The sequence below is a fragment of the Mycteria americana genome, chromosome 6 (genome assembly GCF_035582795.1).
Source record: "Mycteria americana isolate JAX WOST 10 ecotype Jacksonville Zoo and Gardens chromosome 6, USCA_MyAme_1.0, whole genome shotgun sequence".
In the NCBI taxonomy this organism is placed as follows: domain Eukaryota; kingdom Metazoa; phylum Chordata; class Aves; order Ciconiiformes; family Ciconiidae; genus Mycteria; species Mycteria americana.
Window position 1 is genome coordinate 20,612,174 of NC_134370.1, and position 15,957 is coordinate 20,628,130.

Below are 15,957 nucleotides of genomic sequence, written 5' to 3' on the forward strand. Positions count from 1 at the left end.
TAGGTAAATGTGAGGAGGGAAAAACAAAAAAGCAGCCAAGTTCTCTGGCAAGTGGATAAATGATTTAATTTAAACAAAGGTCAGTTGTACTTCAGCAGAGAAATGAGCAAATCCCACTTTTGGGTCTTCATGGGAAGACGCAAATTGGGCATGGGAATGCCTCTGTGGGGTACATCAGATATACAAGAGAACAACAGAGTTTAGGCTTAGGAAAATCAGTCTTGTAGAAATAAAGGTTGTCCAAATTAAGTGATCCCTGCAGTGTGTGCTGAAATATATTCATGTTTTCAGCTTTCATTCCTACACACCTCAAAATTCTCAGGAAGACAGCAGTCACAGTAACACCATGGAAAACCTCAAACTATGAGGAAAGCAAGAAACAAACAAGTGCAGATAAACACCTATACTGGTATCCATCATGTGTGTCTGTGTGTTTACCTCTTCCCCAGGTATCACCCTTATTGCCAAACAGAAATTGTGGAGGTTTTTACGGAGTGAATCAACACTCTGCATGTGGTTTCAAAGGTATTTTGTTATTAGTTCAATGATTTTCCAATACATTTTCTCAGTTGCATCAAGACCCCAGATGAAATCAAGATGTCCCCAAGCAGGAAAATGCTCATGGTAAATGAGATTAGTAATCCGAGGAAGTAGCTTTGCTATGTCTTTTGGATCTGCAAATTTGTCATGTCCACCGCTCCAAACAGCAATTGGTATGCTTATCTTCTCTATCTTGTACGCAGGAGGAGCAGACTGTAAGAAAGGGAGGAGACCTGAGTGAATGCTGCTTCATCAGAAGTTGTGTTTAGAGAAAGGATTCTGTGCAAGCATCTCTCTTTCCCTTGTGCACTCACTACAGTAAAACAGTAAGGATGAAGGCCACCCTCTTAGTGTCTATTTCCCTAACCCCATTCCCTGTTGACCGTGAAAGGGAACGATCCATCCTATTCCCATGTCTTTCCTTAACACATGGCTAGGAGTTGTCCTGCAGTTTGACACCTACTCGTGCCCTTTGGAGGTGGGGATATGGAAGGAGCAGTGTCTGTGTTTATCAGGCAAGGACTGTGGAGTTTATTCATGTGTATATTTAGGGTGGGGAGATCTTTAAGTTTTGTTGGGGCATAGGGTGCAACTGTTGGTCTTAGTTGTTATGCTTGGGGCTTAAGTGGCAAGGAAATACTTTGTCGATTTATAATTTCACCCTAGAAAATTCCTGAGACAGTGTGCATGGGTAGAAGTGACTGATTATATCTCTGGAGCCTTTCTGTCTGTGAAAAGCAGTCTGCCCTGGTACAGCAAGCCAAATGTGCTGGTTAAAAGTGAAATGATTGTCAGCCAATTGGAGAGGTCATGGTAGCTGTGAGATTCATTTCCTCCCCTAACTGAAATGCAGACCTCGAGGATTTTTGGGGAAGTGAAGAGCTCCATACTCATCCAGTCCTAGGACCTGGGTGTGGCTCTTAGCCTTCTGGGAATGGCAGGTAAACTGGCATGTCGTTGGACACATCCCTGCATCAGTAGGGGAGGCAAAATGAACTTCTGTTATCTGTCTGCAAGGAACTGTCTATGCCTTCTCTGTGAATAGACTTTTACACATGAGTATTACATTCAGGTGAAGCATTTTCTCAGACCACTCTCTCCCTCTTTCTGTAGCACTCAAGGTGCTAAAATCTGAATTTTTATGTTCTTAGTTTTGCCAGGACCTGAGGATGAGTTCTCAGAGAAATTGTATTGCCTTACCTGGTTGTATTTCTTCATGTTTTCCTTAGAGCCATAGTCATAAGCTTGAAATCGGTCTGCATCTCTTATCTGTTAAAAGAACAGATAAGGTGTAAGTGTTGAGAGACCAAGAAGCAGAGTGCAGGAGGTGTTTTCCTGCCTGTGATTGAAGCCAAGGTTCAGGCAGTGGACTGACTGTGAATTACTCCCACCCCCTTCTTCCTCCGGTTGCAGGCTTCTAGGGGTACTGAGGATGGATCGTAGGGTGAGTGGCCTCGTTGCCTTTCCTCTTGCTAACTTTCTCTCCTGATCCTCAGCCACCACCCTTGGTATGTTTTGTTATTAAACTTTTGCTTGACTATCTTAGTTAACTGAAGCTGGGGCCCCTGTTCATGATGCAGAGTTGGGTTCAGTTGTCACATGGAAAGAGGACCTGAATGTCTAGAATGTGTCAGGGCTATTACTAGTCTAGTGCAATATCAGATCTCTCCTTACACGTCTTGTCTTTTGTGTGTCGGTTTTGTCTGGTCTGCTCACAGTAGTGGTGACATTTCCAGAGGCTCTGTATTTCTTACAAGAGTTTGGCTATACATGAGTTGTGCTCTGACAGCAGTTTTGAGGTGGGACATTAGAGACAAGACATTAGCCTTCTTGAGTCTGTGTTCCCTAAAAGACATGATATATGCCCCTGCAGGACTGATGAGTTATTTGTTTGCCTGGCTTTTTGTAATTTTATTTTTATTTTATTTTTTGCACAAACGTGACAAGTAATTTCATTTGTGAGTGGCTGTATGTCATACAGGGTGAGAGAAAGTCAGCGTCTGTCAGTTTAGAAAACCTTGACTTCAAGGCTTCACGTAGGCTTCATGTGCTAGAAATCTGCTTCCTGTATTGCCTTTGCTATTTTCTTCTATCCTGCTGTATCTGTGCTTGCTTTGTAGCCACTTGACTTTGATAGAGGCTGGCAAAATAGGTTGTAAAGCCACTGTCTGTCAATGGTTTGTCCCCATTTCCTGGCTCTGGGTAGGTGTATCCTGCAGGACTGACGGCTGGGAATTTTTGTCAGGGGTGTACTCAGGAGCACACCTATATTCTAGACCATATTAAGTGTTTGCAGAAATGGGGGGTCTACCTATAGGATGTATGCAACTATATCCTGTATGCAACTATATCCTGGCTCAGCAGGTGCACCTGGACACATGCAGTGGTGTTTCTTGGCTGGAGCTGTCTTGCCCTGGTCTGATTCAGACCATGAGCAGAACAAGCTCAGATCTGCCAGTGCATAAGTAGAAACCCACCTTTAGAGAACTGGAATCCAGGATCTGGACAGTGGCAAGAGGGACTAAAGGGTTTTGGAAAAACCTGCGTGTTGGGAACATCCCTGTAGAGTGATGTTGCTTGTCATATACTGTAGTAGTATAAGGCAGTTCCCCACTTTGCCATTCTGCCAGAAGAAGCATTTGCGTGATTAACTGGCTTTGGGAGGTGATGCAGGCTGCAATTAACCCTCTGGGAGAAAAGCTTTAACCTGGATCACTTCTTTTCTGGCTCATCCCCTGGCCGCTCAGGTTTCCACTATCCTTCTACTGCCTGCCAAGTGCCCAGACTGTGCTTGCATTCACTTCTGCAGCTCTCAAGGCGAATGTCTTCATAAATAAAGATGAAGACTGGAAGCCATTAGAGCCCAACATGCAGAGAGGCCTGATGTGCCCTGGGGAAATCTCAGTGCCTGCTACCAAAGGAGCAATTCGGGTAATGGTCTGGTGAGCCATGGGAAACGGTGCTTCCTCTGTGGCAGGTGCTCATGGCAGCAAGATGTGAGAAGATGGTACGGGCAGTTTCCCAGATCCACTGCCTCCGGACTTCCCTGGAGGCCGCTGGTTCCATAAAAAGCAGTAGTAAGAGTCTGTTTATACGTCAGTATGCGGTTATACCTGATGCCAATGAATAATGTTCTGTACTGATGTTCCAGCAGGGGAATGTCCTACGTATGTATCTATTCGACTCTGGAGAGAAAGCAGAAGTGTTACAAAGGCAGTGATGCAGTGTTGTGACAGGATAAAGCTGTGAAGGGCCTGAGCAACATACTGCTGCTGTGTTAAACCCCCATTTTAACAGGATATTCTTCAAATATCTGACAGAAAACTGAGAAGCAGACTTAGGAATAGCTGGCTAATAGTATGCATCTGCATGCTTTCTTCATGAAAGCAAGCCTGTTCCATGAAGATAGTACTACTGTGGGATCCTGTGGCTCAGCAACAGTAGGGAAAAACCTTCCAGTCCTTTTAAAGTTGATTCTTCACCTCACACCAAACCCCCATGCATGTGTAAGTCTTTTGAAGGTTTGGTTTTCTCTTCACTTTACTCCTAGTGCTGAAGAAGCCAGTTTACAAAACAGATTGCTTTTTCTTCTGTTTGCATTTTTAAAGGTCTGTTAAGGAGATGTTCCAATTCCATCTCCCCGGATTCCTCTTCAGACTTGTTATCTTGCCCTGAGGACCACATTAGTGACTTAACCTAAGTCAGGAAAAATCCTTAATGGTTTAGCTCTGCAATTCAAAAGGACTGCAATGCCTTTAATTGCTTTAGCACCGAACCTTTGATTCTCACTGCTTTCCCATGTGTGCTTTTACAAGTGGTTATAGATGGAGTAAAATGGGCCCCAGTCTTTACAGATATTGCGGTAATAAACATTACACAAGCCAGCTTCTGCATAGTTTGGCCACTGTAAAGGGGATTTAAGACACGCTACAGTGTCCATATGTTGGCAAGCGTAGCGACAGCTCTCCTGTCTCTCCTGTCCCCTCTGACTGATGCACTAGCCTTTGTGAATCCCCACTGTAGGTGTGTTGCCCTCCTCAGGCACAGTGCAAGGACTTTCTGTAGCTCTACATGTTGTGGATTGAGCTGTTGGGCCCAGTTCTAAGGACAACAAAAATGGGAAAACGGCCCTTACAGTAGTTCTTTGGGACCCAGTTCTGGTGCAAGTAGTCTGAAAAGTGGAAAGAGAAAAGGAGCTTTTTCCTGTCTTTTAATTATTTCAGTGTTCAGAGGACTCTGGTGTCTGCATGCTAAGGAAGGAAACTGGGAACTGTATTACCAAGAAGAAGTCTGACTCCATCATCCATTGGCTCTTTTTAAAGAGCATCTGTGTATGGCCAAAATCTGATCGGCTTAGCCCCAAAAGAGGGCGCATCTATTGACATGTGCAATATAGCTCCAGACTGAATTCAGTCCTTTCTTTCTGGGATTGGAATGTGCCTAGTTGTTGGTCCCATCCATCATTAGCTCTAGTCCTGTTTGGCACTGTTCGCACCACACAATGTCCTGGCATTCCCTCAGTCTGCTGAGAACTACGTTGTGGTTTACGTACGTTTACATATGTGACAGTTACTTCCAAAATCACCTTAGTTTTGAGCAGGTGTTCTTGCATATACTTACCGTGTTCAGATTTTTTATGTTGCCTCCAGCTATGTAACAGAGTACATGGCCACAAAACTTATCCAGGTTTGCACATAACTGTGTCACAGGTCCTTTCAGAAATCCAAGTTGGTGCATGGCTCCTTTGCAGCCAAGTACGAACTGAGGGAAGGGAAAAGCACAACACTTTTTTTTTTCTTGTTACAGGAGCATTTTATGCAGGAAACTGTTGCTAACAGCCTAGGCTCCTAACTCAGTATTCAAAGATTGCTGAACAGCTTACCCTCCCAGTATCCCTTAAAACACCTTCTTCCCCATAGTGCATCACATATCCTTTCTTCTTCATATTACTGGCATCAATCCTGGAGGAAGCTGTCCTTCCATTTCTAGTGTAGTGACCTCAATGCTCACTCATTTCTGAAGTCCCAGAGATTGTCATGGCTGTTATTGCGGCTCTGGTTTAGGTCCTCCTGCATGAGGCCAGCAAAATATTAGTTCACAGCAAGAGTCCTATGACGAGACAGAGTTTCACAAGACTCCTCCTTCACTGGGACCTGCTGCTACAAGCCCTATTTTTGCAGTATTTTCCCCACAGAGTTTGGGAACAGATTTTTCAAGAGCACTTGTTTCATCCCAAGCTCAGTATCAGCATGCCACGTGTTTGGGAACACTTCGTCTCAGGTTAAGTGAACCCTGTGAAGGTAAGTCAGGCATTAGGCCTCTTAGAAGGAAAAATGACATACCCTGAGCAGTGGTTCAGGAGCTTGTGCTAACTTAATCAGAGGGCTTGTACCATGTGAGCATGTAGTTACTGGGCCCAGAGCACAGAACATTTTCACCCGTTTAGCCAGCTCAGGGTATGTAGAAAATGCTATGAAGCCTGCAAACACAGAAGAGACAGCCTTAGTTAGTGAAGACACCTTCCACAGACTAAATAAATAAATAAGCAGTAGGTAGCAAAACAAGAAGTGAAACTAGATTTGCAGCCCATTATCTGTTGTCCGTGTTTGTGCTACATGTTTCACCTAAGGCAAGTGTTGAAGCTAAGTCCTGAAATGAATTTTATTTGGGAGGCAAAGTTCATTCTGAGGTTTAGAGCATGTCTGGACATTGCCTTTATCAGAACAGTTTTTGTAGGCAACATGTCAATGAGGTTTTCATGACAAAAATCAATTCACTCTAAAGTTCAAAAAACTCTCATAAAAATGAGTTTTTCAGATTATAGTCTCTAAACATCTATGTATATTTATGCTTCCATGAAACCGTAGAATAATTAGCTGAATACTGGGAGCTTTGAGTGTTTTCAACCGATTGTTTACATCAAAGGCAGCTGAAGAAAGCCTAGATGGTTAGTCTGTTTTGCCATGAGGGTCTTTAAATACTCTTATGAGAGGAAAAGAAAGAACAGGTTTGGAGCTGTGACAATATATGATTTTCCCACATTTCCTTCTCTTTTTTCTGGGTCATTTACATTAACGAACTGGCAGTTGCTAATTTCTAATCAATGTCCATTCATGGACCTTGCACATAAACCTTAAACATCAGGGACTTTCAGCTGATGCTAAAAGAAAGTTAGTTGCATTCAGAGGCCATGGAGTGAGTTAATGCTAAAGGCTGGCACTAAGAGAAAATAAGTTATTAATGTTTTTTCTTTCCTAATTTTCAGTCTCTGGCAATATGTTTTTAAACAGTAATGTGGCCAGTTATAGCCACTCATGAACTATGCTTTAAATTGTAAGATTGCCATTGAGTCACATGACTTAGTAATGTTGAGGTTCTTTTTCCTTGTCTTCTGTTATTTGAATTTATGTATTATATGTGCTGTTTTATCTTTTTTGTTTTTCCTTCCTGTTCACAAGGAAAATAATTGTATGTCTTAATACGAAAGATGAACTTAATGAAAATTCTGTTGCTGAGAATGTAAGAAAAATACCCAATGCCTGTACCTGAAGTACCTGGTAAATAACCACTTTTATGTCTCTAATTATTTAAAAACTTGAATTATATTTGGATCTGCTATTAGGTTTCTTTGCTTATTAAGGGTAACCAAAGCTGTTTTTAGAAAAGTTTTGCGTATTTTCCAGATCTCAACTCAGAATGCACTTCTACATTTGCTAGCTCTCCACAAACAAGAAAAACAACTGAATCAATGGGGAGACCCACCTACTGATCAGACACGAACACTAATGGTTGTGAACCGTGAGTGTCCTGACTTTACCTGTTGTTGTGCCTTCAGAGTGACCAACATAGTATACATCCTTCTGTCCAGTTTTATTCATGATGAAGTACAGCTCTGCTGGAATATCGTATTTACCCATTTCATCAAAGCTGCAGGGGAGAACACAAAAAGCTAGCAGACAATTCGGCTATCACAGCGTGAGTTACTGAATGTCAGTTTTGTTCATTGCACCAAGCAGGACCCATTGAAAGACAAGGTTGCATGCTTTGTCTGCGTTCTTGCTTGAGTTGGGGAAGGGGCTAGAGGGACACAGCTGTACTGCCAGGCTGCCTGATGCCTTGGGCTCTCTGCAGAGGAGGTTCCAGTTTAGCCTCTCAGCTGCAGCCCTTGGGGAACTGAATTTCATCAGTGCTCTCGACAGCATGGGTTACAAAACACATTTCTCTCTTGGTTGAATTCAGCTGTGAGAGATCAGGGATTTCTAGACAAGGCTGCTCAGCCTGTTCTAGCTGAGGTTCTTGCTCTCCCTCTTACAGTACTGTCCCCCTTTTCCTCAGCATCCCATTTAATTTCCCAGTGTCTGAAATCTCTTCCCCAGCCAATGCTCCCAACTCTGAGTAGTAGTGAGCATCCTTCTTTGTCTGGTTCTTTACTCTCCTTGGTTGGTGTAGACCCTGTTCTGATGCTGGTTTAGGTAAAAACTGTCAGGCTGAAGCTATCTAGTTCCTTCGGAGTTTCTGTCTTGAGTAATTCTCCCTCTACAGAGTACCTGAACTGCCAGAACGCTTTCTGGCTGGGATTAAGGGTCTTGTGTTTTAAAGACCAAGTGTTCCCTCGGCTGTTTCCCATCCAGACATCATAGCCAGCATCTGCGAGGAGGAAGCCCAAGCTGTTGTTGGGCAGGTTAGAAATCCAATGGGTAGCATCTCCTAGAAAAGCATGCTGTAGGAAGACTACAGGCTTTTGCCCTGGAAAAGATGAAAGTATTCTTATATTGGAGCAGTAGTCAATATGTATTTAAGATTGGGGTGCAGAGTTTAGCTTATGAGAGGTTTTAAATCTTTCCTTCTTCAAGAAGCTCCCAGGAGAAATATGCATAGATATTGGTCTGAGAAACCTGAAGAATTTGTTCCATGCAAGCAGGAACCGTTTCATGACATATCATAACCATTTCATGACAGGACTGGCAAATAAATAATTTAATGAGGAGGCCTGTCCCCATCTCTTCTTGCACTGGAAAGCCAGCTTACATGTCCCTATATTGAAGCCAGCTACCCACAGCTAAAAACTGCTGAAGGCATAACAGTGTATGGAAGACAAGGAATAATTCACACAAAGCAGCATATCTGCCCTTAGATCTATTCAGTAACCAGCTGAGCAGGGCTGAGAGGCCCCTGATCTAACTTTGCTTAACCTTACTTTGAGAGTGAGGCTGGTCCAGATGATGTCCAAAGGAGGAGATCCAAATAGGATCCAAACTAAATTATTCTATAATTATAACGAGGAGTAATAAACAAAGTAGCAGCATCCAGGGTACCTCAAATTCCAGGCAGAAATTTTTATTCCATTCAGAAAATGTGATGAAAGAGATGAAATGCATTTGTTTTCTATTGATGGCCTGATTTCTTATCACCTTCCTTAAGAATATCTCTGTCCTTCAGAAGGCTGGGAATTAATATTCATATGCCTAATCCGAGAGGCTTTGTTGTCAGGCTTAAATGTGTATAACTTAGGGTGTTAATGCAAAACCTCCCCAAATCCAGTCTACCAAACCCTCCCCCAGCCCACATGATGGAAAAAAAATGGGATATGATGAAATTATTAGAAAAGTCTGAAATAAGGACAGAGACACTGAACGTGTGGACTTTAGATGGATTCAGAATTCAGGCCACATTCCTGACTAGGTGGTCTTGCTGGGAGGGAAAGGTGTGGAACATGCCATTACATGTGCAAAGGGGGAAGACGGGGGACCCATGTAAGAGTTGGCTCCCAGACCTTCCTTATGTCCTATAGCGGTGTCACACCTGTATTTTGGCTGTTCCTCCCAGTGGGAATTCTGAAAACACCAAGAATGTATCCATCCTCCGTGGTAACTTGATATTCCTCGCTGGGGTATCCATGATATCTGATAATTTCACTCTGTGGGAAGCCAAAGGAGAGCTTGTTAATATGCAAGTTGTCCTGTTTGGAGGGTAGCCAAGCTGAGCAGCGTGGATGTGGGCTGTTCTGTGATGGTGGTGCAAGGCCTCTGGCCACAGGGACCATGTCTGAGAATAAATATTACAGGTCTTGTAAAAAGATGCATCAAAGTCTTCTTCAGACCAGCTTAGGTGGTAGTTATCTGGTATTTGAGCCCATGTTATGGGACAAAGCAGAACTGTGCTGAGTGACTAACCTGTTGGGAGATAGTTTGTCATGCTGTGCAAGGCTGATGCAGATCATACCTTTCTAGAGAGTAAACATGCAGCAGTATCTGTATAAGACAGTGCCAAAAGATGTGGGTTTTGGTCCATAATGAATCCTTTCTTGCCAAAGTGTGGTTAGGCAAGCCAGGTAGGGTGGATCTCCTATTAGAGACTCGCTCACAGCACCACCTATTGCGCTCTTGCCACTATTGTGAGGAAATCTTTGGTGATTCAGAGCAAGGGGTCTTGGACTACTTTGTGTTGTGAGAATCTGCAGTTTGAAGAAGGGTTCAGCCTCCCTCGCCACTGTACTGAGCACACAGGTTGTTACAGAAAGGGAGGACTTTGCTTCCCTTGAGACTAGGAACCAGCCTGTGCCTGCACTGCAAAGGAATTCTTCTCTCTGGCAGCTCGGACCGTTTGGATAGGAGCATCGAGTTTTCTTCTAGGGGGCTGCTCCCTGTCACAGTGCTGGAGGCACCCCTTTGAAGGGGTCCTACTTTTAGCCTCCTGACAGGGACTGTTAGCGATGGGGCAGTGGTAGTGGTACTTGGAGAGACGCTTTGGAAAGAAAGGGGGAGAAGGTGACCCAACTTACAACGTTCATAAAGCATTCGGGGTTGCGAGTCTTCCTGTACTGGCTTTTGTCTGAATTCAGAGTGGAGGGTGTTGTGACTCCTGCTGAAAAGGCAATTCCTTGGGAGCAGAGCAGCACAAGGAGGCACCACATCTTGGGGCTGTGTGAAAGAGCACATGCAGGGGTGTTTGCGTTAGGAAGAGAGCGCTGTGGAATTCCACATGAAGACGCAAGTGGGGAGTCTCCTGGAGGTTGCCCAAGGTCTGCTCCCAGGGTGCTGCCAGAATAAGTACCTGTGTGAGGAGGGACTGTCCACAGCTCGTGCTGTGTAACAGGTAAGGTTGCAGAACAGGTGAGGAGAACACTTGGGGATATAATCTGAGAATATGCCTGAGCACTCTGCAGATGACAAGGGAGCTGTGGTTGGTAGACAGGGCCAGCTCCTGGCATGAGTGTAGCAGAAGCTTGACAAAGAAGCATGAGTACCTGAGATGACCATCACCCAGCTTGTCTGCCTTTATCTGCCTCCACTTCTCTGCCAGCAGGAGAGGTGAAAGGAGAAGAAAGCACTGCTTGTTTCCTGTCTCCTCAGGAATGAGGTGAGAGAGATTTGGGATCGGCTCTCTTTCCATATGCCCTTTCCTCCTTTGGGATCAAATGCCATTCTTGGTGCTGGTCAGTGGTGTGCTGGGGTGAGGGATCAGTCAATGAAGCTCATGAAGGGTTGTGTAGGGGCCAGGAGTGATTCAGGGACTCTGGGAGGAACATGCGTTCACCAGATCAGTGCCAGCTTGTGCTTTCACCGTGGGGTGATGTGCCCCAGACCAGGTTCAAGTTCTGTTTGAAATTAGTTCCTCTGAGAATATGGAGAGAACAAGGTGACCATGTGTGGCTCCCCAGAAGTCCCATGAGTCAGTTCACAGTCAATCTTGCCTTTCAGAATGAAACTGAGTCATCTAGGTCTCCATTTACCATCCCCTAAGGCTTCTTCACCAGCCCCTTGCTGCCCACATCTTCCAAGAACCTGCTCTGCTATTCCCAGATAATTCCATTTTTCCTGCTGCTATGTCTGAGTCCGAAGTTTCTGTCTCTCAAAATTGATGGCTGCCACCAGCTGAGAAACCATGGAATGATTTGGTTTTAGAGCAGTGAACAATGGATCCTGAGACTGCCTTCATGTTGCCCGGGGTCTGTCTCCTTTATCTCTTAGAAATGGCTGTCCGTATTGCAAGTCTTGTCTTGGTCATGGGGAGGTGAGACCTTGCCCTTTCCTGGGTTGACCAACGGTACCAGATTAGCTTTTCTGAATAGAAATTGCAGAGTGCAGTCTATCTAGCCCCAGTTTATGCTGACTCCACCTACAGTAGATATGCTTTCAGGTTTTAGTCTATTTTCCAGAACCCAGTCAATGAGTGCAGGAACACTGCTCTCTGTGATCTTCCCAGACCTTTTTCTCAACATGCAAATTTTGACTCAAATGCTCCCTGGGAAAGGGAAGAGCAGGTTCTGTGTCCCAGAAAGTTACTGGGTGTAAGACTATGAATTAAAACTGTTGGAGAGCAAGAGAAGTGCTGACATAGTCAGTGGTCGTTGCCTACAAGAGAGCTGCAAGTAGGATAGGATTTTTCTTTCCAATCTGAAGAACTGTACGAAAAGGATTCATCCACGAAGCTCAGGATGTGAGCTGGAAAAGCCCTTATACATCTAATTGTTGTTGTAGCCCTTATACATCTAATTCTGGAAAAGTCCTTATACATCTAATTGTTGTTGTGCCTGCATGTGTGAGGAGAGAATGAGGGCTGTGAAGAGAAAAGTAGCAGCCATTCTGCATGTGGATAAAGGCCATTAAAGATCAGGCAGGCTACCTAAATATTCAGCAATAGAATCCACGGGACAAAAGGGGCACGTAATGCGATGTAAGGCTTCAGCTCATCAAGGCATCTGGTAACATTGCCTCACCAGTAATGACTGGGGACATTACTGCTCTTGTAGGCTTGGTTTCCTCAGAAGAAGAGAGCATGCTTCTACGACCGGGGTGTATTTATGTTAGTTCACCTTTCTGTCCATCCTGTAATTAACTTTTGATGTCATTGGTAAATATCTGTCAAGTTCAGCACTGATGTAAGGGTATGGGGTTTGCAGGAGCTCCTGAGGACTGTTCGCTGGGGGAGGACTATTCAGCAGGGTTAGTGCCTTGCTGGGGGGAAGGCAAGCCAAAGGCAGCTGTTGTATGTTCTGCAACCAGCTGAGCAGTCAGCAAGAGTGAACTAGCCAAATAGTCAGTGTCCGTGTAGCTTCAGAGCAGCCACAGCACGCATGGCTGGGCATCAGGGTTTGTGAGAGAATGTCATAGGAGACCTGCCTGTATTATAGTTCGGATTAGGAAATTCAGCAGACTCAGGAAACAAGTCTTTCTGAAACCAGGCATTCCTAGGTCCACTAGATGTGGAAAATCCAATTTTTAATGAAGAACAGAGGTTCTCATGCAGCCACATGTTTCTGGAGTCTGCTTCTAGCATAAGACATCTGCTATGATGAGACATGCTGCTCTATGAAGTTTATTTGGATTTGGAAATGGAGCTACAGATCGAAAGAAAATAAAAGAGTATTCCCTGGCAAGTAATGGGGAAGATGAGCAGGATTTGTGGGAGTGAGGGAGGGGTAACCAAGAGATTCTTGCACTCTCTAAATCTTATAGGAGAAGGAGTTTTGACTTTTTCTGACTAATTTGACTGAAGAAATTTAAAGAAGTCAAACCTCATGAGTCACCAGACAGTTGGAATGAAGCAGTGTTTGGAAACACCCAAAACTTTAAACTCGGCATCAAAACACACTTCATTCAATTCCCTTTGTATATCAAATACTTCTTAGTTTTTGTTGTCAAAACAGGAAGCCTCACAACTACGTACTCAGTCAGCACAACACTCTTGTTTGCTTTCTGCTGGTTTACTCTGTTCTAATGGGAGTAAAATATGCCTCCCTCTCCCTGCACGGGAAATCTCATTTGGAGAGAAAAAGTTCTGCTAATGTGTCAGCTTTTTTTTTAAATTACTACCAAGACTAGTTGAGGCAATGAAGAGGCTAAATTATTCCTCATTAGGGCAAACTTTTCTTAATGCACTCGATGATCACCTGGCTTAGCTGGAATGGCTCATGGACTTCCAGGTATTTGCCTTTTAAATCAGATACAGCGGGCTAAGTAATATCAGTCTTGGCAGGCACTGCTCCCTTAAGCTTCAGCAATAAAGGCAGTTAGGAGACGTGAACAGCAGTTTTTATCTAGTGAGATGAAGTAATAAGGAAATACTGAGCATGGTAAACTGTCATAAAAGAACACACTTAGAAGGAAAAAAGGTCAGAGAGAGAAATGCCCTTGAAAGTTTTTTAGGTACTTCTAAGATTTAGTGAAACCAAGACACAAGCCCTTCAGAAATTCATCCATCTATCCTTGTGCTTTAAGCAGTCTAAAATTTATTTCATATAAGCTGTAAGGCATACACACACCAACCAGAGAAGCAACTGTGACTAAATGCGTATGAGAATTCTGCATTCTTACTCACTAACAAAACATACGTGTGCGTTACACCGCAAGAGCAGGAGGTCCAGTTTACACACACTGTTGCAATACTGGGACTTTCATTCCCTTGTTCTCAGACTGAAGAAAACAAGGAGAGGAAAATGAAATAGTTGCTCTTTTTCTTAATTTTGTGCAGGTCAAACTTCTTTGTCTTCTAACTTGAGCAAACAAGCACTTCTGTGCATAGCAATAGGCTTACAGATCACAGAGGCAAAAAGCTGTCTATTCTTACAAGCAACTGCAAAAAACCAAGACTGCACATCTTTATGGAGACAGGCAACAGAGAAAAAGACCATGAACACATACGTATAAGCAACTTACCTCTGCTTTGACTGCCTTGCTTGTGCCTTCTGCCACTGTTCCTGGTCTGTCTCCACTAGCAGACTGATTCACTGGCAGAAACCTGCGCCGATAAAAGGAAGTCAAAACGCAATGAGCTCTTCGGGGTGGCAGCTGTGAGTGTCATGAGTTGGCAGCCAGTATTGTAGAGCGTGTTTAAGTGCTGATTTGGCAGTGCTCCAGAAGTGGGGAAATCTTTGTGATAAAAAAGATCTTCTGGTTAAATCCACAAACCCAAAGCGCACCATGGAGAAGGAGAATTTAAGAAGTACCTACAAATCAGTGGTTAGGATGTTTAGTTGGGACCTGGGTGTTCCAGTTCCCTGAGGCTGTGGCAAACCTTGACCTGTACTGTTTCCCAACTGAGAGGCTGCTCCGAATGTAATCTTTTAGGATGAAGAACAGGAAGTCTCCAGCTTCTCTCAACATACTCTGTCAAGAGCACTGTCTCTGCTATTGCTTTTCATTTGGTTTATGTTAACTTTAATTTTAACAATACACACAGACTCCTAAGTCTGTTTTTCAGTGAGAAGCACAACTCATGAAACCCATTTTACTCTACATTAGTTTCTCAGAGTTGACATGGCTTCTATAGGGACCCTCTGGTGCCAAAGAAGGCTTGAACACATCTTATAACCTTTCTCCCAGTGAGGGAACAAAGAAAGGTTCTTGTTTCTCCCAAGCCATTTTCGTTGACTCTAAAAACATAGTATCTTTGGAGATCTTTGCCTAACTGCTGAATTGGTTGTAGTCAGCCTGGGGGCTCAGTCCTCACTGAAATTGGCTCAGTGACCATGGGCAGAGGGACATGTTCTGTGTCCTTAGGCAGCTGTGCTACAAACAAAGTAGAATCCTCCCACACGAGGACCAGCCTTTTCAGCCAATTAACTTGTAAGTGTCTTCAGAAGAACTTGTGTTTCATCATGAACTGATGAACATTTAGAAGAACACCAGATAAAAGGGGTGTGTTCTTGGGAACACCGTTGCAAATAATATGATGCCTTTTGGTGGTGAGGGAAGGAAAGGATTGAAATAAGAACAGGATGTCAATGAAGCCACAGTAACAGTTCTGCTTTACATACAAAGTAGACAACATTACTTGGGATGGCAAAAAGGTAATTTGGTAATTTCTCAGTGAAAAGCATTATAACTCAGCTGCTCTGATGTCTCTAAGTGACAATAACTTTCATCAAACCATAAATTAACCACTCAGAAGGCCTTCTGCAATGTGATGTCTAGTCCCTCCTCGTGTCCCAAGGTGGGATCGACAGTCCCCATGATGTTTCCAATGCTGCTTGCCCAAACTGTTTTTACCGATTTTCCAGAACATTCAACACCCTGCCTCCTCTATGGTCTCCCAGATTGCAAAATAGCTGCACAGCTGCAATCTCTTTCCTAGGTGAATTTAGGGGATGGTCTGGCTTCTTTCAGGTATATTGCGATTGCATTTCCCATCGTAAATATTGAAAACTCATAAACTGGGTCTCAAGTCCTCACGCGTTTCCCCTACAAGCAGTGAGTTAGTTGAAGGACTCACTCTCTGGAGGGTATTTGTCCCCAGGAATTTGCATTGGCTGTAAGGAATGTCCCTGTCTGGAGGGGAGCTGTTTTGTTTGGATCAAGCTCTACTTACCTTTGTGGAGCACAAGAAAACAGGACAGACTTCAGCAGTGGGCTCAGGAGATGAAACAGGCTTGTTGTTTGTCTTGGAAGGGAAAGGGACAGCAGTGGCACCAGCCAT

General features: G+C 43.9%; 1 protein-coding gene across 1 annotated transcript; it reads right to left on the reverse strand.

The window, feature by feature from the left end:
• Nucleotides 1–52: 52 nt before the first annotated feature.
• LOC142411273 (lysosomal acid lipase/cholesteryl ester hydrolase-like) lies at nucleotides 53–14,473 on the reverse strand. The gene is made up of 10 exons (XM_075504896.1): nucleotides 14,199–14,473; nucleotides 10,322–10,460; nucleotides 9,343–9,457; nucleotides 8,088–8,286; nucleotides 7,358–7,467; nucleotides 5,883–6,019; nucleotides 5,161–5,301; nucleotides 3,654–3,725; nucleotides 1,741–1,809; nucleotides 53–753 (listed from the first exon to the last, which is right to left on the reverse strand). The coding sequence occupies exons 2-10, from the start codon at nucleotides 10,451–10,453 to the stop codon at nucleotides 520–522; spliced, it is 1,209 nt and encodes a 402-aa protein (XP_075361011.1). The 5' UTR covers nucleotides 10,454–10,460; nucleotides 14,199–14,473; the 3' UTR covers nucleotides 53–519.
• Between the last annotated feature and the right edge of the window lie 1,484 nt (nucleotides 14,474–15,957).